Below are 24364 nucleotides of genomic sequence, written 5' to 3'. Positions count from 1 at the left end.
TACTTAATTCAGACAAAGTAATGTGTACATACTCGGTGCAACAGAGTGGAGAAGAGATTGTCCGCAGTGAGCAGATGGAATCCTTCATCTTCTTCGTCTTCTTCCCCGGAGCTTACAGACTCAGCGCGGGCGGCTCGCGTCGACCTTCAATATGTGTAATATCATACATTAAAATGTATGAAGGACTCACAAATACAAAATATATTTAGTGAAGTCAATAATACATTGCCAAAAAGGGCAGGTTTATGAAGATGAATTTTGATGTATTATGTTCGTGTTTTTATGATAATAATAACTTAAGTCAAATATTAAGAAAACTCTAGATGATTTTCGATTTTGAATATTTGATCACTAAAAAAGTTTGAATATTTGATTACTAAAACCAACCAAAGCAAAACGTTTGTAGCGGTTTTGAATGCCAACCACGTGTTTCCGGCATTATTTGCTTTTATATAATTTAAAACTACGTACCGTAATCTGTGCATGTGTGTGTCATCTTCTTCTTCAGATTCTCCGCCGCTCACCAGACTGCTGTAAACGTATTGTATAACATTTATTAACAATTTATTATATTTATATTAGATTTTACTCGTAGATATCGTTTTTCACTAAAGCATATTGAAGCATTCATATAAATGCATATATAATTATAGAGATATACAGTAACATGATCATGCTTGGCATATCATATAATATTTTATTTTATTTGAATATTGAGATGTCGAAAGTATCACTCGACGAAGCGTCACTTGAATGTGCTTGGGAATTCGTACAATCGCGAATCTGTCTGTAACTGTGGTCCGGATAATTTAGTTCTTGCTGTCATTAAAAACATTAAATGCAACGTAACCCGCACCTTATCCGGCATCTGCTCGGGCTCGAGGCTCCTCTATTATATTATATTTATTCAATTATTTATATATATAATTACATATATTGTATTGCACCTTCCCGCTCTCTCTTCGCAAGTTCTCTCGTCAGGGGTTGCCTGGTAGAGATTACTTTTAGTAATAAGGCCGCCTTTGCATGCTAAGTTTAATTTATCTTTTTATTGTTTTAATTTATAATTGTATTTTTGTGTGCAATAAAGTATTTCTTCTTCTTCTTCTACTACTTCTTCTTCCTCTACTTCTACTTCTTCTTCTTCTTCTTCTCCTCTGGCGAGGGGTCACGTAGCCCTTGCCCTCCACTGCGATGGGTATGACGAACTCACAGTACACACAACGCAACCCGCACCTGATCCGCCGGGGCCGCGGCGCCGTGGAGCGGCCGAGGCGCGTCGGCATCTGCTCGGGCTCGAGGCTCCTCTGGCGAGGGGTCACGTAGCCCTTGCCCTCCACTGCGATGGGTATGACGAACTCACAGTACACACAACGCAACCCGCACCTGATTCGCCGGGGCCGCGGCGCCGTGGAGCGGCCGAGGCGCGTCGGCATCTGCTCGGGCTCGAGGCTCCTCTGGCGAGGGGTCACGTAGCCCTTGCCCTCCACTGCGATGGGTATGATGAACTCGCGCGCTGATTTCTTGATCGGCTCGCCCGTCGACGGGGACACCGCCTCGCCTGTCGACTCCGTTGACGCCAGCCGCCTTTGTGACATACACATCAAAGTTTATGAATATGAAGTGTCTTTAGTGGAATTGGAACACCTTGATAATAGAGACGTTTTGTTTTTGTTTAATTTCGAATTTTACATTTTCCAAGTTGAATGAAATTAATTAATGATTATTTATTCAACAACATGGAGGACTATTATCTGAATCTTATCATTAATCGTCGTCATCATTATCAGCCATTAGACATCCACAGCTGGACATAGGCCTTTTGTAAGGACGTCCAAGCAACACTGTCTTGAGAAGCATGCCTAAATCTAACAAGATGGATCAAAATCTATTAAAATCGATTATCGTAATTAGATGAAAGTTCATAGTTTCCTTACATTAAATGTGACATATTTCAATATAATGAACTGTAAAAATAATCGCACTAATAACAAAGAATTTACTAATTTTGTTTGACCCATACAAATCTAACGATCATTATGCACCTATGTCATTAAATCGTACCATTTTGTATGGGGCGTTTTTCAGGGATCCGCGGCAGCGCCGCAAATCTGACCCTTTAAATGCCTGTAGATCCGAAAGTAATGATCGCATATACTCTGTTACTTTTACAAAAATGCTTTACTATTACCATAATCCTAATTTATATACAATTTAAAGAACTGTCATCATACCTATTGTCGTATGTACTCCTAATTCAAGACTAGTTGGAGGGGAATGGGAATATTTGTCATAATATTCAAAAGATATGGCAAATATTTTTTTAAAGAAAAAAAAAAGAAAAGTAGCTCCCACTCACCTCAGTGGCGTCTGAGTGATGCGCGCGTGCGCTGTGGGCGAGGTGACGGCGCCGGGCGGCGTGGTGACGGGCGTGGCGGGGGTGGCGGGGGTGAGCGGCGTCACGGGGGTCATATGACCCGAGCGCTGCTGCGGCGGCGGCTCCTCGCCCGACATCGTTATTGGGATGATGCGCTCCACTGATACACCTCTGTGAACCATTTCGTATGCTTTTAGGCTATATATCATCACTAGACAAATACTACTAATATTATAAACGCGAAAGTTTGTATGGATGTTTGGATGTTTGTTACTCTATAACGCCGCTACTACTGAAGCGATTTAGCTGAAATTTGGAATGGAAATAGATTTAACTCTGGATTAACACATATGCTACTTTTTATCCCGAAAAAGCCCATGGTTTCCCGAGGGATTTGTGAAAAACTAAATTCCACGCGGACGAAGTCGCGGGCGTCCGCTAGTAGGCTATATATCATCACTAGACGAATTACTATCTATCGGACTTGTATAGCACTTAAATTCACAAACAAAATTGTCTGTCGTTATTTGAGGGGGGGGCGAGATAAACTCACACATCGAAAATATTTAACATCAATAAATATATCCTGTGTCTTTACACTACATACAACTATAAAGAACATATCCCAATTTTGTATGGAGGCTAAGGCTTTATTCCGAGTGTCAACTAAGCAGAACAAATTATTTTTATCTTAAAAAAACATATAATATAGGGCTTAAAACCCAAAAAAAAATCGTTATCGCTATCGCTATCGCATCCTATTACATCCCATCCCATTTCAAAAATAATCGTCGCGACACCACACTGTTCAATGTGAAATAGAAAGACGAAACGAAAATAACTGGCTTGCATTCTATGAGAGAGATAGAGAGGCGGACGCACGCTTTCAACTATAGCAAAAAGTGTCGTTACAACTTTTGGTCTTAATTTTTTTCATCTAGCAACGCAACGTTCTTCATTCTAAAAAAATATATCAGTGCAGTTGCAGTTGACGCTATTGGCATGTTTGTTGCATACTGTACCTGTTTCTGTGGTCCTTGACGCTGTGCATCGCCTCCGTGCGGAAGACGCGCGGCGAGGACGCGGAGCCGACGGGCGCGGTAGCGGGCGCGGGCGCGGACGGCGTCGACGGCGGGGACGCCAGGCTCGCGACACCGGCGGAGGACGACCGACCGTACGGCACGGGCGGCTTGCCTGCGCAATACACCATTATCAACCCATATTCGGCTCAATGCTAAAGCGCAAGTATCCTCTAGTAAAATTCTCAGGGGGGGGGGGGGGAAATGTCGACCAACACTGCGCTTTCTAGTGTAGGGTAGCTTTCTTTCTTTTCTCTTCGCTTTCAGTTTTGGGACCCCAACGCACATCAGCTCTTCGAACTATGTGCGAATATGCGGATATGCTATGTCGATGACTTTGGTTCGTCTACGGATCTCCTCATTTCTGATTCGATCACGCAGAGATACTCCTAACATAGCTCGTTCCATCGCCCGCTGTGTGACTCTGACCCTTCTTATGAGGCCCATAGTTAGCGACCAAGTCTCGGGACCATAGGTTTACATTACGCGGTGTTCGAAGACTTATCTTCAGGCACTGAGGAATTCCGGACGAAAAGAAATCGCGAAGTTTCACGAATGCTGCCCAGCCGAGTTGGATTCGGCGGTTCACCTCTTTCTTGTAAATTGTACTTACCTATTTGGGCCACGAAACAATGACGCAATAAAAACCAATAATACCATAATACTAATATAGAAGTATAAACCTGTACGTATAGCTGTGGAGATGATGTCTCTCGCAGCACGGCGGCGGTTGTCCTCGCCTGCGCGCTCCTCCGCTAGCTTCGCCATCGAGTTCTGCAGACTCCTGAAAAAGAGTGACATTTCTTCGTTAATTTATATATTTATAATCAAATAGCCTAAAATGTGTCTCGAAGCTGAAGTTAGTTCGAAGAGCCGATGGCGACCCCGCATTAGAAAGCTCAGTGTTGTTCGACCACCCACCACTAATCAGGTAGATTGGACGACATCAAGTGAGTCGCAGGGATTCGCAAGATGCATGCGGCTCAGTATCGTGATGTTTGGAAGTACCTACAAAAGACCTATGTCCTGCAGTGGACGTCCATCGTCAGATATGATGATGATGATGATGATGATGATGACGATGCGCACTATTACATATCTCGAGTTGAGAAAAAGATACAAAAATAACGCTCTCTTTCAACGCAACGAAAAAGAGAGCTAGATATCTCGTAACGCCGCATTTACCTACCACGGCTCAAAGGACATGTCCCAAAATGGGCCTTTATTATTTGTATTTTAAAAGCAGGTCGATAGTATTTTTTTACGGTTAGAAAATACAAATTGCTGTTCAGAAAATTATTTTCAGAATTTTTGGAACCTGCATTAACTAGATAAATATTTTTTTTTTTTGTTTCGCTCCCTTGTCTACAAATTAAACATACACAATACAGTAAAAGTCTTCTAAACAACCAATAAAAACACCTGGAATTGAATTAATATCCGGTGTAAGCTGTCAATGTCATGTTATATTGTCAAATGTCAATAAGACACATGTTTAAAAGAAACATCAATGACAATCTGTCAGGGTGTGAGTTACGAGCATGTTGCCATGATAAAAATTCTTAACTAATATTGTCAGCTAATGAAAAAATTACATTTTATATAATTTATTTAAAAAAAAATGCGGGTTCCAAAATTTTTCACTTTAGGTTTTAAGCCTTATATTTTATGTTCTTTTAAGATAAAAAGAATTTGTTCTGCTTAGTTGACACTCGAAATAAAGGCCCAACCTCCATACAAAATTGGGACATGTCCTTTGCTACAGGGATTATCTAACACCGGTTATTTATAATTACGATTAAATAAAAGTAGTTAAAAGTCGACACTAAATAACAAATTGCTGTTTGTCTGAAAGTGATGTTCATTATCACTTAATTTTTGTATGACCTGTGCATAGGGTCAACCGCACCTTACTTCGGAGACTTTATAAAGATTGCATACAACTATAATAACAATTTAAGTGTTCTCTAACTGTCCTATAGAAAGTATCTTCTCACCTTCTAGCGTCCTGCAATACAACGGCCGGGTCGAGAGGCGCGGTGTTGTTAGCCGGCTCGCTCTCCGTCTTCTTGACTCCGCCGCGATTCATTTCCTCTATGGGTGTCTGCGGCGATAGCTAACATCAAAGACATTTCATTAAATTACTATTTAGTATATTTTAATTAGTAGCATACTTCATGTCAAAATGTTTGGTACTGTGTATTCCATCTATAATATTTTATTATTTGCAGTATACACGAGTACTTAATAAATAGATCATCAACCCATATTCGGCTCAATATTGAGCACGAGTCTCCTATCAAGATAAGAGGGGTTAGGCCTTAGTCCATCACGCTGGCCCAATGCCGATTGGCATTGACTTCACACACCCAGAGGATTAGGAAAATTCTTAGGTTTATAGATTTCCTCACGATGTTTTCCTTTACCGTTTGAGACACGTGATATTTACCAGATTCGAACCAACGACCTCCGAATCGAAAGCAAAGGTCCACTGAGCTATTACGTCGTATTTAGAAGATAGATATAATAATAATATAATGTCTTTATTACACACACTAGATAAAATTACAATAAAACAATTAGCAGTGGACGATTATCGGTTGAAAATAATTTTTATTACCTCAGATGATAACTCAGTGGAATGATGGTGATTATGATGCTTATGATGATGATGATGATGATGATGATGATGATGATGATGATGATGACGATGGTGATTATGATGATGATGATGATGATGATGACGATGATGATGATGATGATGATGATGATGATGATGATAAATTGATGAAGGTGTTCAAGTTACCGGCGTAGGTTCAATGCCGATCTGCTGCAGTCGCACCGTGCCGTTGTCGGGAGACTTGAGCGTAAGTTCGCGATCTTCACTTTGCGCCTTCGGCTTGGCTATCTTGGACACTGCTGCCAATACAAAATACATCATTACATTGGTACTATTACAATATAGCATTGGCTAAATAATTAAAATCCAGAATTTAATCAAAAATTTAATGACATGCCACGAAAAAATAAACTAAAGAGTGCGCGTAAATTGAACTTAGTACAGCCGAAGTTTAAAAATGCACAGTACTGGCCCGCACAAAATGTGCATTAAAATATATAATAAATTACCGCAAAGCATTAAGGAAAAAGAAAACATTAATGAGTTTTTAACAACATTAAAAAACTTTTTGCTTGATAAAGTATATTATAAAATTAATGACTTTTTGACCGAAAATAAATAAATCCGCCTCTCTATTTATGTTAAGTCCAGTTAATTTAGTTATACTTTATAGTTACAACACCCTCACAGGGTTCCATTTGTAATAATTATGACATTTTATCTATGACATGTGTTTAAATATTATCATCATTATCAACCCATATTCGGCTCACTGCTGAGCTCGAGTCTCCTTTCAGAATGAGAGAGGTTAGGCCAATTGTCCACCACGCTGGCCCAGTGCGGATTGGCAGACTTCACACACGCATGGAATTAAGAAAATTCCCTGGTATGCAGGTTTCCTCACGAAGTTTTCCTTCACCGTTTGAGACACGTGATATTTAATTTCTTAAATAAATATAATAACGGAAATGTAACTTAAATAAATGAATAAATGAAGTTTTAAAAATACCTGGCTTAGAAAGATTTCGTTTAGTATCCGGGGCAGTGGTCAAAGATGCACGTCGTTCGAACTGCTCCTTGAAGCTGCCGACATGACCTCCCGGTATGGACAGCTTCTTGGGCTTAGCGGGCGACGCCGGTGCGGGTGTGGGTTGTGTCAGGGTGAGCGACGTCAGCTTGTCCGCCGTCGACGACACTGACAATGGCTTCGGTTCTTCCGCCTGGGTGATTGCAAAGAACAATACAAACATTAACAGGTCGAACAAAGATTTAATATGTTTCGAAAAACCTCAAATCTAAAAGGTCTACTTTATCGAACCATAAATCGATTACGATGTCGAAATAAAACGAGAAATAAAGATGGTAGTTTACTAAAGTTAGGAAGGTTTTGCTTTGAATATTGTAGTAAGATGACAGGTCACACGTGTTTGTGTGTAGACAAAAGCAACAGCAGAAACGCATTCTTAGATTTGTTACTCAGGGAGGCGCGTGAAAACAAAACTGCTTAAAGAACAAACTGTTGCTTGGCGACCACTCAAACGGCGATAATAATTATGTAATTGTATTTTATAATGCTTCTTAAGTTTCACAAATCAACAAGCAATTTGCCTATCTTCAACTACTACAGCCAAAGTGAAAGTCATAACAATAAGCCAACTGGAATCGAACCCGTATCTCAACTGAATAATCTCATTAATTTACCTTTGGTTCCTCTGACTTTTCCGTCCTTTCCTCGACTTTAGGCGGCGAAGGCTTTTTCTTGATTACAAGTTTTGGTTTAGGTTGTTCCTTTGGCTCATCTTTTGGCACATCTGAGATTATTTCTGCGGGAGGTTCCATGACCGGTTGCGGCGGCATTGTGGGCGCTGGAGAGATCGTCATGGTTGCTGAGGACTTCAGTGTGGGTTGCGTAATCTGTAACTATTAATAAGAAAAGGGATAATTAGTTCCAGTTACACGATTAACCAACGAATTATGTGGTCTTCATTAAGGATAAAAAGTCTTTAGGTTTTCTTGTTCCCAAGAAATTATCAGCAAGTGTCAATTCAGAATTAAAAATAGAAAATTTATTGGTAGTCCTAAAACTTACCTGGGTAAGCAAATTAAATAGGCAACGATTGTTTCAGAAGGAAGCATTATCAGCCCATTGGCGAGACTATTGTCGTACCCACTATTGATACAGATATTAGTCGGAAAGAATAGTCTATCCGACAAATTAGACAGACAGACGAATAAGAAAATGAACCTATAACAGTTCAGTTTTTTTTTAAGCTGTGGAACCCTTTAAAGCAAATTAAAACTTACTGAATAATCATCTTCTTCGGGTGGCGGAGACGCTTGCCTCGCGTCCTCTTCGGGCAGCGCAGGCGATATCGGCGCCACACTAGCACAACTGGTAAAGGAAAACTTACTTTTACAAAGGTGGAAAACATCTAATGGTTACTGAGTCAGGTACAGATTTCAAAATCATATCAAAACTTGTACAATAATTGATTATGTTGTGTTATACAGCTGTGACAAAGTGCAACATGATGACCTTGAGCCTGCTAAGTTTCAAATCCCCTCTACCATAAAATAAGAAGGGCTATATTATGTGTATTTTGTTGTACCCTAGTGTCAACGACATGTTATCGTTACGGGAAAAGACGTGTCGTCTCATAACAAATAAAAAAAGAGAGCAATGTTTTCGATTCCCCCTTTATACTTTTTATTCTCGACGAGAGTAAAAAGTCCCTACAGACTTCTGACGTCAGGCAGGGCCGTCCGCCTCACACGGACTAAAATAACCTCCCCCAAATCCACGGTCAGCACGGAACCGCCTACCAATTACTTCGTGAATATGTTTCTCTCGTCATATTCTCGAGAAATTTCGTGGCAGGCATCTCAGGCTTATTAGGCTGATGATGATGATGATAATGATGAAGGCGATGATGATACAACAGAGTTATAACAAACCTAGCGACGCGCTCTTTCTTCCTCAACAATCCGCTTGCAGACATGGCAGCGTCGTACTTTCGCTTGTTGTCGGCCGCCGCTACCAGCGTGCGAGTCGGCGACGGTTTTATCGCGTCCTCCCCGCCCTCTGCAATAAAATAACATAATCCAAAATATTTAATTATAAAGGAGATGGTCCAAAATTTTATGGAGCCCTGGATCAGTGATTGTACCCTGGCGGATATAAAAGAAAATGTTTTTTTTAGCTGTTTTTATTATACAAATCTACGAATTTTCTATGATTCTTTCTAAATAATATTCATTCACTCCCAAGAAATACAACACTATTATGGGTAATAATGGCGGATGTTGCTCTATGGATTTTGATTTAACTCAAAAACTTGGATTTTAATTTTATTTATTTCTTTTTATTTAGTAAGATAAAATTCACTTATTTATATTTTAATAAAATCCTTGTATTTTTTTTAATTTTAATGATACAGGGTACAAGAGTGGACCTGAAATGGACCATCTCCTTTAAATTTTTTGGAAAGCAGTATTTTATGTGACCTACAATAGAACTGGGTGAAATTGTTATGTAACGAAAAAGTATTAAACAAAGTAACAGGGCAACAGAGGAGTATTGGAGGTATATTTATAGTTTCACTATAATAAGCAGGAAGCATAGTTTTTATACCAGCAACAAGTTCAAGAATCCTCTTCTCAGCTGAGTTGCTCGGCTCCACAGCCATTGAAGTGGAACTTGTCAAGTCTGTGCAGCTCTCCTCAGGGCCGAGGTCGGCCTATAAAACATAATGAATAAGTGATTGAACAACAACACATACATAGTTCGAAGAGTCGATGGACGTTGGGGTCCCAAGGTGCTGGAAAGGCGACCTCGCACCGGAAAGCGCAGTGTTGGTCGAGCCCCCCCCCTCTAGGTGGACCGAAGATATCAAGAGGGTTGCAGGGAGCCGCTGGATACTCAAGGCTCGGGACCGTTTTGTTTGGAAGTCCATGCAAGTCCAGCAGTGGACGTCCATCGACTGATAATGATGATGATGATGACATAATATTCAGTTGGATACCAATATACTACGCAGCACAAAAATCTGAACTATCTTTATTTTGTTTTCAAGGCCTTCGTGGCGCGCAGTGAATTTACAAGACGGAGGTCCTGGCATCCATCCTGGGCCGGTTGAGGTTTCCTTAACTCATTCAGGTCTGGATGGTACGGCAGTAGTACGGCCAAGCGATTAAGCGTTCCGGTACGATGTCGTGTAGAAACCAAAAGGGTGTGGATTTCATCCTACTCCTAGCAAGTCAGCTCGCTTTCATCTTAAATTGCATCATCACTTACCATGAGGTAAGATTGTAATCAAGGGCTTTTTTTTAATTGTAGGGCTTGAAGGGAATAAAAAAAACAAAAGTAGGAGTGAAGTTACCTGCTCTGGAACAACGACACTATTAGAACTGGACGGCGCGGCGGGTGCCAGTGAGAGCAACAGGTCGAGGCGCACGGGGGTCTCCGCCGCCAGCGCCTCCGACATCTCCAAACATGATGTTTCGTAGCCCATATTCACCCAGCTGCAAACATCAACAAAGGTAGTTTGAAGTATACTTAATATAGTTATGTAATTCACAAAAAAGGCTGGTATGACATTAATATGTGACGTGACAGGTAGCAGCGACAGTGATTGTACCATTATTTTGTGGTAAATAAAGAAAACACCAGGACTAGTGACCTTGAGAGTAGGTTTAAGGAATCCCTTTATAATGCATCGACACACACCTTCTTTGCAGGACATGTTCTCCATTCCCACAGTAAATAATTTATGATAAACAATAGTAACAACACAAAACATTATTGCACAAAATCACTATCGCGACTGGCAGCGTGACGGTGTCTACGCTCTCTTACAAACAACTGAGCTCACAGCTCAAGTCATCAAATACCCTTTTATTTATACAAACACTGATACCTCCTCTCTACAATAACATAAATAATGAATGTTAATACTACCTGTAATCGAAGAACTTGTAACAATAGTTCATAGTTTATTAATGCCAAAAGAATATTTAACTAAAATATAAGTGTCATGTCATATTTGCAATAGTTCTTTCCATTCATTTCTTTAGCTTTTGGCATAACTATAGAAATTTAATGTAAAAATGTCTTAGATTAAATAAAAGTAAGAAAAGAGTTTACAAATTTGCTTACGGATTATCACAAATATACGCAATGTCAGCTCTCTTCAATGGATCCACTGTTAACATATCCCGAATGAGTGGTGACGCAGCTGAAATTAAAATATTTTTTTTACTAAAATTTCTCTGGATCTTACTCTTTGAGTTTACCTATATTAATATGATAAAAAGGTAAAATGTGTGGTATTGTGGGGGTCTGTGGACCAACTGAACCGATTTTGAATATTCTTTTACCACCAGAAAGCCACGTTATTTGTGAGTGTCATAAGCTACATTTTATCCCGGTATTTTCACGGCAACGGGAACTACGCGGGTGAAACCGCTTGGCATCGGTTACTTTGTATATAAAAATTCCATCCGAGACCCTTAGTCATGAGTTGGTTCTTACAACGCGGCACGATCCAAACTGATTTATGATGATACTTACTTGACGGATTTTTTGGTTCATAATAGTCTCCGTTACTAATTTGCCGAACAAGCCGCTTGAAGTTTGAACCATCGAATGGCATGGCGCCATAGACTAGAGTATACAATAGCACACCTAATGACCAGCAGTCTACCTGCGAAGGGGAAATGTTTTGTTTAAGTAATTTAAAAAATATTACTTGAAAATTAATACAAGACAAGACTATAGAGACAACGATTCTACATTGAACGGGATTTTTATCATTAATCTATATTTAAAAGTTATTGTTAAATTTAAAGAAAATTTTAAAATCAATCATGATTTGACGATGTCTTACAGACGCCAATCCTAATATTTCTGTAGTTCTTTTTATTTATTTTAGGTATTTCTGTTTATCTCTTATGTAACGACTGGACTAATTTTAGTATTCATAAACTATTTCACATAACAATTAGTACAAACTAGTACTACAACTAAACAATAAAGTTATACACTATAACTTATCATTGCTATACCATAAAACACAGGAGTAAATTTACCTCCGGTCCGATATAAGGCGTTCCTTTAACTATTTCTGGTGAAGCATACAGAGGTGATCCACAAAACGTGGACAATAATGACGTCTCTTTGAAAACATTTGAAAGTCCAAAATCGGCTATCTGAAAAAATATTTAAAATTGATAAGAAAATGAATTATTAAATTATATTAGGTATGAGAACATAAATCTTGTCTCGGTTATGGTTTAGTAGGTCATATGACACCCACCTTAGCACTCCCAGTGTCGTCAAGTAAAACATTTTCTAATTTTAAATCTCTATGGCATATTTTGTGTATATGGCAATAATAAACAGCTGTCGCTATCTGCCGGAATAACCTGCAAGTTATAACATTCATTAGCGGTGAATTACAAGAACTCTTTATTTATTGGATGTTTTCTGACCTCCTGGCTTCGTCTTCTTCTAATACTTTTTTTTGGCTGAGGTAGTCGTAAAGTTCGCCACCTGAACAATACTCCATGACTAAAATCATTTTTTCACTGTTTTCAAATACTGAAATGAAAAAAATGCCAGTTAAATTCTCGTGCACTAATATATAAAACAATCCGTAGATGAATTAAAGTCACTGACACAGCTCAGTGCTCAGCGAAGATGAAGGTGACAATGAGCGGGGCACATAGTTAGAAGAGCCGATGGACGTTGGTGCCCCAAGGTGGTATAACAGCGAACACGCACCGGAAAGCGCAGTGTTGAACTTACTACAGTTCGTTTCGTATAGCATGGTGCGGGTGACAGTTCGTTTCGCTCTTGAAAGTTGGCCGCGTTTTGCGATAATAGTACGTATTGTGAACGTCATAAGGCGACTGTGACCGTACCCATGCTATCTGAAAAACACTTTAATGTTATGTTGGGCCGATTGAGGTTTTCTTAATTGGTTCAGGTCTGGCTGGTAGGAAGCTTCGGCCGTGGCTAGTTACTACCACCCTACCGGCAAAGACGTGCCGGCAAGCGTCACGATGTGTAGTAACCGACGAGGGGTGTGGATTTTCATCCTCCTTCTACTAAGTTCACCAGCTTCCATCTTAGATTGCATCATCACTTACAATGAACCTGATGGTAGGTTCATTGTAAAAAATAAAAAAAAAGCTTTGGTCTACTCGGAGCCGCCACTGGTGGTAAACTCTTTTATCTTGGTTTGCTTTATCCTAGGTATTTGTGGCCTCGACCGAATTATTGATTTTGTTCACCAGACTAATTATATGAATGGTGTTATAGGTGATATAGCTACATACACGTTATTCAATTGGTTAACCGTAATAAACTTGTCCCTCGACGACGATATATTGTCTTCCCTGACATCATAATTATGATGCATTAGTCGTTACGCCTTGTATTTTATGATAATCTACTGCTGGTCAAGTTTTATATAATCTATATAGACGCATATGAATGAAAGCAAAACGTATTTATATAACTTATTATATTACGCCTACATATTACATATAAATGTAATGGCGATAGGTCTGGTATATGTAACAGATTTTATCAGTGCTGAATTTATTTAATTATATGGCTCTTATTTTGCGTTTACTCTTTTAAATTAAATTTAATAAAAAATTAAATCTATAATCTTGCTTCCGCATACAATTTTTTGCACAGCAAATATTACCTACTGGTTTTAAGATTTCCTAAGGGATTTTTTAAGTTTAAATCTGAGTTTGATTAAAACATATATTCCTTGATGCACTATGAAACTTTGCACGTAAAACGTAGGTTTAGTGTAGAAGGAAGGAAATATTGAAATTTCATTTCAGTATTCTCTTTCCTGTATTGCAATTGCATTCAAATCAAAACTGTATTGACAAGACAATAAAGTTGAAAATACTTCACGGTTTCAACGTAACAACACACCATGCTCTTACTGCGTCGCTCTCGAGCAATGCATGGTAATTGCGATTATGATTGTTTTAAATCTTTAGACGCTGCGTTGCGGTAATTTGATTACGTAAAGACCTCTGTTATTCAAACACCATAATTGGCTACCGTATACTTTATTTTTCTCTACAAGTTAGCCCTAAAAACCAAAAGGAGTGTGGATTTTCATCCTCCTTCTAACAAGTTAGCCTGCTTCCATCTTACACTGCATCATCACTTACCATCAGGTGAGATTGTAGTCGAGAGCTAACTTGTAAAGAATAAAAATCTGACACTCAAAGGTGACTTTGTACTTCTTCAAGCTATAGCAGTTTAACTGTGTGTAAAATTTTGAATGTCCAGCATTATTACAAATAGGTTACAAATGAGCTACAAAATGCATTACTTATTTCAAACAAATAAATAGAATAAAAAAATACCTTCATAAATATGTACAATATTGGGATGCCTGACGGAAGACATAATTTGCACCTCTCTTCTTATGCGTATAAGGTCTGCTTCGGTTTCAATTTTGCACTTCTTTATCGTCTTAATAGCAACTTCCTGTCCAGTCTTCTTATTGATTCCAAGTTGCACTTTTCCATATGTTCCTTGACCTAATTTTCTGACTATATCAAACCTGGAACAATTAACATGCATTTTGTTTATTTTATTAATAATTTTATTGATTCAACAACAAGTTACCGCGAGACTGCGATCTCAATCTCATTTTCAATATTTATAATTTTATTATTTTTATTTTTATTTATCTATACTAATATTATAAAGAGGTAAAGTTTGTAAGTTTGTAAGTTTGTCACATTCTTTAAATGGGGTAATCTTCGGAACTACTGGTCCGATTACAAAAATTCTTTCACCAGTAGAATGCTACGTTATCGAGGAGTGCTATAGGCTATATTTTATATAGGTATCGTATATATTACCAGAGTTATCATAGTTTTTGTCATACAGGTCGGACCGAAATTCATCATAAACAGACTTATTCGCATGCGCTGCTTTATCCATTGTGTAAAATTTAAATCAATGTATGGAGGCTTTATGTACCTTTAAAAGTTCTACAAGAAAGTCCGCGACACCATATATCTATCTTCTATATTTTAGCAGATAAAGCACCTTTAGTGTTTTAAAAAATATTAATTTTATATACTTAGGTTTTCGTCATTATTTATACTACTAAACTTGAATCCTTACCAAAATAAATTATTTAATAATCACAAGTATATTATGGAGATAAGATTTGCTCTTTACAGTATGTTAATTAGTTAAATAGTTTCGGAGATAATACAAAATTTCTAAAAGACGCAGAAATTCCGCTATATGACACCCCGCGCTTTCAATTACGTAGTTCCCGTTCCCGTGTGAATATGGGGATCAAACATAGCCTATGACACTCGCAAATAACGTAGCTTTCTATTGGTAAAACAATTTTCCAAATCGGTCCAGTAGATCCAGAGATTACCTCCTACAACCACACAATCTCTTTTCTTTATAATATTAGCATCCCACCGCGCTCGGCTGGATCGATTTTCATAAGGGTATAGGTAAGGTAGGAAAGGTATACGGTAGAGTAGGGTGCGGGTGGGGTAGGGTAGGGTAGGGGTAGAGGTAGGGTGGGTAGGGTAGGGGTAGGGTAGAGTGGATAGGGTAGTAGAGTGGGTAGGGGTAGGGTAGGTGTTGGGTAGGGGTAGGGTAGTGGTAGGGTAGGGTATGGTATGGTAGGGTAGGGTAGGATAGAGGTAGGGTAGGGATAGGGTAGGGGTAGGGTAGTGGTAGGGTAGGGTAGGGTATGGTAGGGTAGGGTAGGATAGGGGTAGGGTAGGGATAGGGTAGGGATAGTTGAAAGTTTACATCGAGTTTAACGCGGACGAAGTAATATATAAAGTAATTTATAATTTTATTAGCTTTCGGCTCACTGTTGATCACGAGTCTAGGTCTAGTCTAGGTTTAGGTCAATAGTCCAACACTGGTCCAATGCGGATTGGCAGACTTTACACACGTAGAAATTACATAAAAAAACGTAAATTCTCAGGTATTCAGGTTTCCTCACGATGTTTTTCCTTAACCGTTTTGAGAAACGCGATATTTAATTTCTTAAAATTCACATAACTGAATAGTTGGAGGTGCATGCTCCGGACCGGATTCTAACCTATGCAATCTAAATCGAAGGCAGAGGTCATATCCACGGTTCATTTAAAATAATATGTATATTGAACAGAAGCATTAAGTAATATTATATTGAATAGAGACGTTATTATAATAAAACCTTATAACAGGGCACTCACTACGAGCATGATCATCTGAGGATAATTAATTCGAAAAAAAAAATTCACGCGAACCAAATTGCGGACGATGACATTTGTCATAAGTACAAGTATACATATATCGGTAAGAGGCTATTTCAGATTTCAACTGACTAAGAGCATCATTAATTTTAAAAATTTATATTAATATATCATGTCTTAATGTACTCGCAGAGACATCATAATAAACATAACATGCGAAGTGAATGGCTAAATTAAACATTTTACACAGAACTGTGTGTATTTGCGAATTGAAGTACAAAAAGGAATATTAAAAAAAAAACCTTTAATATTTACATGGCAACTAATATTCTGTTTTTGTTTTCTTACGAACAAAAAAAGTAAACAGTTAAAAATGTTTGTGTTGGAATTTACGTTATACGATAAGAGGTCACCTTTGTTGGCATTCCCCTTAAACCCCCAATTTATCACTTATTCAGTTTATTTATGGACATTAATCGATGAGTCAAAGGCGGAAAAGTGTTCAAATATCAACGTGTTTACTGCTGCACGTAATTTTTGCGACATACCTAAATACCAACTTGGGTCTTTCATCACTTAAATAGCTATCTTTTATTTGGGTATATGAATAAATACTGATTCATGTTTCATTTATAAATTACTATAACTATACTAATATTAATTAAAACTACCAGACGCCCGCGACTTCGTTCACGTGCTCAGACCAATTATTGAAGGACTAGGTATCGCACCCAAATTCAGGAAAAAATTTTTTTCCGAAAAAACGCTTCGGAAAATTACAGCTTAGGTTTGGTATATATCTCTTACAAAACTAACAGTTTTTGCCCATTTTTAGTTGGTTCGTGTCCTGTCACAGTCGCCAATTATGTAAATTATTGAATGTCCACTTGTGTAAATTCAATAATTTACAGTTATAATAAGAAATTTTGCAATCAATTGACAAATCTTTGTAACGCTCCTCAATAAGATCCGACGAAATGCATTTTTCGCAGTGAGTAATGAGAGATATGTTGTCGACCAATACCGGTAAATCGAAAAGATCGCTATCTCTCTTTTGTCGCGATGGTGCGGTTACACTACGAGTATGAGAATCCAGCTGTGGTTTGTAGCTCAGAGTAATTACGTAAGGACTAGTATCGCACTCAAATTCACGAATAAAATTGTCTGTAATTTTTCGAGAAAAACGAACTTAGACTAGGTATACTCATACTCGTAAATAGAAGTTGTTAACTGATTTTTACACCACTCAACTACACAAAAAACTAAAGAGCTCCGTAAAATACTTAAAACAGACGAACACAATTACAACCATAGATTTACGAGTCGGTAATTACAAAAATGAAACATCGATTCTATAGAGACAGTTTTTATAATCGCATTAGATCGTTGATCATATACTTTGACAGAAAAGTAACGTCTAGCTTCTTCAATTGGTCTGACTTCACTTTCTGTCGCGACTTTCTGTTTTTCGCAAATCCCGCTAGAAACGTGAATGTTTTCTGTGCAATGCTCTTCCACTTTTGTCGATTGGAGGACACTCTATCATAGATGACTGTGTAGCAGCCTTGACTAAATCCGTCCAGCGGGTTGAAGATCGGCCTCTGGATCTTTTGCCTTCGACATGGCTCTGCAGTACCAACCGCTAAAATGAGTCATGATTTCTGAAGATGTGGCCAACGAACTTTAAAATCCGTAAAAACACAGTAAACGAAATTCTTTCTTTTATCTTTAGTTCCTTGAGAATGGAAACGTTGGTTCTGAACGTCGTCCTAGGAATACTCAACAAACGTCTCCAACACCACATCTCCAGGGCATCGATCTTGCGACGGTCTTGTAGACGCAAGGTCCACGTTTCCGCATCGTAGAGAAAGATTGGAAAGAAGACACCTCATAAGTCGAACCTTGGTGGTTTTGGTGAGTATGGATCGTATCGTTATCAACCCACATTCGGCTCATTGCTGAGCTCGAGTCTCCTCCTCCCATTACACTGGCCCAATGCGGATTGGCAGACACAAATCACACAAGTGTGAGTATGGATACTGTCTCTATATTTATAGTTAAATGTTTAAGGACGAGACCCAATCACAGTACTAATAAAGATTGGCTCGTAAAATTCTACGCGCAATGCAGTGAAGGTTATGTGTTTCAACAAGTTTGTTTTGCATAAGTAAACGACCTCAGACGGTCAATAAATATGTCTAACACTTTCCTTGTAAATTGGGGTTAGCTTGGAGACAAATTATAAGTGACTAGCAGAATCTCGCAGTTTCTCCCGCTTAGTTTCCATTTCCATAGGAATTATAATAGATAAATATAACCTATGTTAGTCTTTGATAATGTAGCTTTTTATTGGACAAAGAATTTTTAAATAGCTCCACTATTTTTTTGAGTTTATTCGTTACATACAAAAATACAAATATTTCCTCTTTATAATATTAGTGTAGAAAAAGATACTGTAAATGATATACTCATATACATACTTACTTATGTTATATATTAAAATATATACTAATATAGTTGACCCAGTAAATGTTGCTCTGCCAAATAAATTTCTTTCATTTACAAATTCTAAAATTGCGATTAAACAATGTGGTGTGGGGATAGTGAATAATACTTTACTTATCACCTAACAACCTTGAATAAAATATTAAAATCGGTCGGATTTCAGCCTTAATTTAGGTTATAAATTAAAAGTATAAAGCATAGATTGTAACAGTTTTCTTGAAAAGAGAAACGTGGGAATGAGTTGAGTTTTTAGAAAGCAACAAAAAGGATAAATTTTGAATGAACAGAGTAACTGCAAAGGCAGCGTTCACGAGATGACGTCACTCGCAACCTTTCCACCTACAACATATTCGACAAGTCGGGCGGAGTGTAGGTGCATAAAGCGAAACTCCAAAATGAGGTCACTAGCTCAGCACGGACCAGCCGAGTGCAATAAAAGTCGATGATATTTATTAAATTATAGCAAACTCTATTTTATCTTAATAAATTACTATTTCAAATTGGACTTCTATTTGAGAACATGGCACTATTACATGATGCAACTAACCAGTTGAGAGCTATGATAACTCAGTGAGTATGAACTCTGTCTTCGATTCAGAGGACGTACTCGTAGGTTCGAATCCCTGTCCGAAATTTTAAGAAATTAAATATCACGTGTCTCAAACGGTTAAGGAAAACTTTGTGAGGAAACCTGCTTACCTACTTGAGAATTTTCTTAATTATCTACATATGTGTGAAGTCTGACAATCCGCATTGGGCTGTTGAGTGATTCGACGTCCGAGTGGCGTAAGAAATTGGGGACGTTGTCTTCGCAGGTGAAAAATTCAACCCTAGTCTACGGTATTGCAGACGGACTTTTAGAGCTTTTATACATATAAGCTAGCGCTAGTAAAAGTAGCCCATTTTGTGTGTAGATAAAAGTTACTGTAAAAAAAACAGTAGCCCCCTACCCTATTTATGGTAAAGACTCAAAAACTACCTCTACAGAACAGAAAACTTCCAAATTTTTTTTAAACGTTGCAACACAACTTTTAAACTACACTAACATTATAAAGAGGTAAAGTTTGTGACTTTATGTGTTTGCGAGTATGTGAGGTTGTACTCGTGGGTAATATCTGAATCCACAGAATCAATTTTGAAAATCTTAAATACATTATTTGTGAGTGTTAACATTTTATCTCCGTATTCCTACGCGGTAGCCACGCGGGTGAAACCTTACTGAAAATTTGGAGCTGCCCTCGCCCTCCGGAATTGCAGGCAGAGGTCATACTTATCAAGGCTCTATATGGCTCTAAGTCCAATATGATGGATGGATGGGTTGATGGTACAAACTACCTACCTCTGTTTGAGTCGCAGCCGATGGTCGTGCAGGCGCACGTCGCCGGTGTTCTCGATGCCATCCATGATGTTGGTACGTTTGCTCTCACCCACCACCATTTTGTCTGCAACAAGGACATGACCAACTTAAAATTTATAGAACTTTTAAATTCATGTCATATTAGAAAACATTTTCTAACAGATTAAGGCTTTTACTAAGATTTAACCGAATGTTAAAGCGTTACATCTATGGTCGTAAGAATCACGAGTTCTTCTCCATCAACGGATACAAGGCTGAAGGCATGGATATTACGCCAGCTAGGGCTTTTCTGTTTTGCGGTACAGTATGTGCCAATCATCGAGTCCGCTCTACACACGAGTCGTATGGCAGTGTATGCCTAGAAACATATCCCCGGGCAGTGGCGTGCAGAGAATTTTAATATAATGGAAAATTCTTTCTCCAAACAAAAAACCGAACCAGGTCTAGATTGAGTCCTCATTGTAGCAGTGCATTTGTGTATTAATGAAATGCATATGACTACCCACCGGGATTATAATATCAGCGCCGTAACGCGTGTTGCAATGTAAGAGCAGACAAAAATTTGGCGCATACTATAAAGAAATAATTTAGCCAGCCTGCGACTCTTGACGATAGTATCGTCCTTTGATGATTGGCTCATAAAATTTGTATTGAATTTGCTGACACGTCAAAATTCTCTTGAAGTAAGTTTTTGATTTTGCAAGTGAGATGTAAAATAGTAAATTTTAGGCCCGCACTAAAAAAGAAAGTCGCGTGTTTACGCTATTGAATAATGAAATAAGAACAAGAGGCGTATAATATGTAAATTATTTGTACCTAGCACCTCAACATTCACATAGTATGCTTGTATCTTGTATAATGTCTATGAAGCAAAAGACGTGACGCCGCATTGAAAAGATAGGCCTAAGATGCGCACCACGACATGTGTTAAGGTGAGAGAAAAACAAAATGTAGACCGATAGCGGCTGAATCGAAAATATCGCTCTCTGTTTCGTTGATTAGGGACGAGACAGAGAGCAATATTTTAAGAACCGCCGCTATTAGTTATCAATATGTCTTTTATTTCTTTAGGAGATATGTCGCTGATGGATGCGTCGCTCCACATGTAATGAATGTTTCTTGGACTCAAACGAAGCGTTTTGGTTCTTTGTCTCCGCACTGCGATGTAGGTAATGCCCTTCTTAGCTTCCATTTTTCCTACCAAATACAACATAAGTATCTTCAAGTCAAGAGTGCTTTTTAGGTACCTACGCTCTTTTCACCGCAGGCTGCATTTTCCCTTACCATCCAGACGTGATTTTTTTTTTCTGATTGTATAAGTGCCGTAGGTTCTTTAATGGGACCTCAATGGCGTCACCGGGGATTTGGGCGAGCCGGGAGATGCGTCCCGATGGCAGAAACAGAAGATGTGGGCGAAAGGACACTTTAAGGGCGTCTCCTCTGAGACTCGGACCTCGACTTAGAGGGCCATTCTGGAAGAGTGTTTTGCCTGTGTGTATCAGTGCGGGCGCCCCTAGATAGTGATAGAGATAGTGGGTTAAAATACTTACGTCCTGGTGACGTCAGATATCGGGATTCTCATCTTCGCCGGCGAAGACGCTGTACAGCTTGTGTTTGTGTTGCCTGGGAAGCATTTTCGGTAGTAATGTCATCGTCAGGACCGTAAAGGACGTTTTCGGGCGTCTAGAACTACAAACGGCGTTGTAGTCGGGGGTGTAATTGCAAGCCTCAACCACTAGTTGGGGTGGGTGGCCGATATCTCAAAATAAGTTTTCGAGAGCTGCGTGATTCTTGTGTTACTTTAAATACAACGTATGTATAATAGTAGTGCGATGCCAGGTATTATAATTCAGATATAACAAAGGTTTGAGATTTTAAGAATTCGCTAACAAATTAACATTCCAATTCCTTTCAAAGCAGTGCAAAAACGGCTATCTAATACTTTCCAACCTCTACAAGTATCTTTTATCTCGCGAGAAACATACATATGACCCACATGATCTGAAGTGGAAAATCATTAAAAGTAATATTATAATGAGGTAAGATTTGATTTGTATTGTTACGATTTAACTCATGAACTACTAGACCGATTTTAAAATTCTTCCACCATTGGATAGCTACATCTCCACCGATTAACATATGAGTATGTTTTATCCCCGTATTCCTACGGTAACGGGGACTATGCGGGCCAAACAGCTGGCCTATTTACTACCTTGGCAGGTTATTGCCCAGTTGGCATTGCGATGACGTCATTTTCGTTAACAATGGACTTTACGGAATACGAAAAATATGGTTTTTATTTATTGAATGTTAATTCTGATACGTTGTTAATATACAACAAGTGAATATCAACACCACGCAGAGTACCTATACGCCAGGAAAACGTTTCTGTACTGAGTTGCCCTGCGCCCATCAACCTGGAATAGGTGTTACCTCAGAATACAGAAAGTATTCTGAGGGTGTTACAGTATTAAGTCTCATGTGCATGAAGATTTACAGGCAACCATACTATTGACAAGAACACTGTAACACTTGGCGGCAGAAATCAGCATGGCTGTAGTATTTCCACGGTCATGTCCTGTCACAAAAAGCTCTACTGCAGTAATTTTACTCTATAACTTATAGTACTGCGACGCATTCAACGTTCAAGATGAAAATAATCAAGATATAATAAATAATATTAATTTATATAAATAAATAATTTATAAATAATAAATAATTTATATATATAAATAATATAAATTAATAAGATATAATAAACGAAACCAAGTCTAAGTAGATTAACATCATCAGATTACTTTCTATTAGAAAAACCAGGGCCAGGTATTTTTATTTAGGCCGCCACTATGAGTATCGTAGTTTTGACCTACTACGATACTCTTATTGGCGGGTTCATAAGCTGTGCTGGGTGCAAGAGCTGTGAAAGCCCAGTGTATCCACTGGGCTTTCACTCTTACCGTAAGTATTTCCAAAATTACTCTGTTAGTCCGACTTAATCAACCAAGAATATAGTTAAATACATAAGTTCTATACTATTCTTAAAAGTGTAATAGTTTCCTTTCCAACGTGCCTGATGTGATCTCTGTCAACGCCAACTCTGTACACGCCGTCTGCTCGTAGTGAGGTCGTTGCAAAACAAATACATTATTTGTTAATATAAATAACTCATAGCCCACGCCTTCTTAAACTGTTTTCTAAACCATACTAATATTATAAATGGCAAAATAAGTATGTCTGTTACTTTTTCACTGCTTAATCGATTTCTATGGTGTGTATAGTTGTATGTATGGTGGGTATAGTTTTTTTGACTAGAATTTGTAAAAAACAGAATTTCGCGGGCCCGATCCCGAATAGTCTCGTATATTTTTCATGTTGCTGCGATAGCGTTAAAGTTTAAATTAAAAAATTATTGCATGTCCAGTCCAGTGTATAACTGCCTCCTTGACCTAGCTCGAGCCTAAGTTGCTTCGAATCCTGGTTATGAAGTACTTAGCTTTTCATTGTCCCAAGAAATTTTCAGTTAAACTTTTCAGCCTGCCTATGAGAGCACATTAAACTCTTGTTCCCGATCATAATCATTATCTGATAATGATAGTTAAATAAGTACATTACCCTGTACATTTTTTCATTGTCGAAGCGTTTGTGATTGTAGAAAGAGAATCGACGTCGCCAGATGGCATATAGTGGCCATATAGTGGACCGCTAAAATAAAGTCAAAGTCAAAGTCAAAATTCATTTATTTCAAATAGGCTTAGTTTAAAAGCTCTTTCGAAACGTCAGGTAATAATATTAAATTTAACATAATGGTAATAATAATTATTCGAAAACTTAAAATTAAAGTTACGATGGTTCCAAACGCGCCTTGGTCCGAGAAGAGCCAACAACAAGCTCAGAATAGGCTGATGATGATGACGACACATAAGAAGGTACATGGTACACAGTACCAGGACAAGTTAAATCAAAGCTTCTACGAGACTACGGCTCATAAAAGCTCTTAAGTCCAAAGTAGGAGAGCCGTAAACGAAAATGACTGTGGAAATTTTAGTGTTATGTTTGACAGCATAACGTGGCATAACACAGCTGGAGTCCGTTGCGTGTTTCACTTCAATTAGAGCAATGATTAGGCTAATGCGGAACCGGAACGACGCGTCCACGTCTAGTTA

General features: G+C 38.4%; 1 protein-coding gene across 6 annotated transcripts in view; it reads right to left on the bottom strand.

The window, feature by feature from the left end:
• The window catches only part of LOC112055740 (NUAK family SNF1-like kinase 1), a 50291-nt gene that overhangs the window by 11627 nt on the left and 14300 nt on the right, over nt 1-24364 (bottom strand). For 5 of the 6 annotated variants that reach the window (XM_052882569.1, XM_024095943.2, XM_024095966.2 and 2 more), the window contains exons 2-22: nt 20184-20286; nt 14477-14676; nt 12566-12674; nt 12391-12499; nt 12164-12283; nt 11646-11778; nt 11232-11310; nt 10456-10597; nt 9708-9813; nt 9032-9158; nt 8381-8468; nt 7778-7996; nt 7086-7296; nt 6263-6375; nt 5454-5572; nt 4140-4240; nt 3400-3571; nt 2360-2548; nt 1387-1587; nt 472-531; nt 33-144 (exon numbers count right to left, since the gene is read on the bottom strand). In XM_052882569.1, the coding sequence (XP_052738529.1) occupies nt 33-144; nt 472-531; nt 1387-1587; nt 2360-2548; nt 3400-3571; nt 4140-4240; nt 5454-5572; nt 6263-6375; nt 7086-7296; nt 7778-7996; nt 8381-8468; nt 9032-9158; nt 9708-9813; nt 10456-10597; nt 11232-11310; nt 11646-11778; nt 12164-12283; nt 12391-12499; nt 12566-12674; nt 14477-14676; nt 20184-20281 (2808 nt within the window). In that variant the 5' untranslated portion in view covers nt 20282-20286. The remainder of the gene's footprint in view (nt 1-32; nt 145-471; nt 532-1386; nt 1588-2359; nt 2549-3399; nt 3572-4139; nt 4241-5453; nt 5573-6262; nt 6376-7085; nt 7297-7777; nt 7997-8380; nt 8469-9031; nt 9159-9707; nt 9814-10455; nt 10598-11231; nt 11311-11645; nt 11779-12163; nt 12284-12390; nt 12500-12565; nt 12675-14476; nt 14677-20183; nt 20287-24364) is intronic. The other variant, XM_052882567.1, reaches the window with a different exon arrangement.

The sequence above is a fragment of the Bicyclus anynana genome, chromosome 7 (assembly GCF_947172395.1).
Source record: "Bicyclus anynana chromosome 7, ilBicAnyn1.1, whole genome shotgun sequence".
In the NCBI taxonomy this organism is placed as follows: Eukaryota; Metazoa; Arthropoda; class Insecta; order Lepidoptera; family Nymphalidae; genus Bicyclus; species Bicyclus anynana.
The sequence above is the reverse complement of the archived record's forward strand: the minus strand, read 5'-3'. Positions and strand labels throughout refer to the sequence as shown.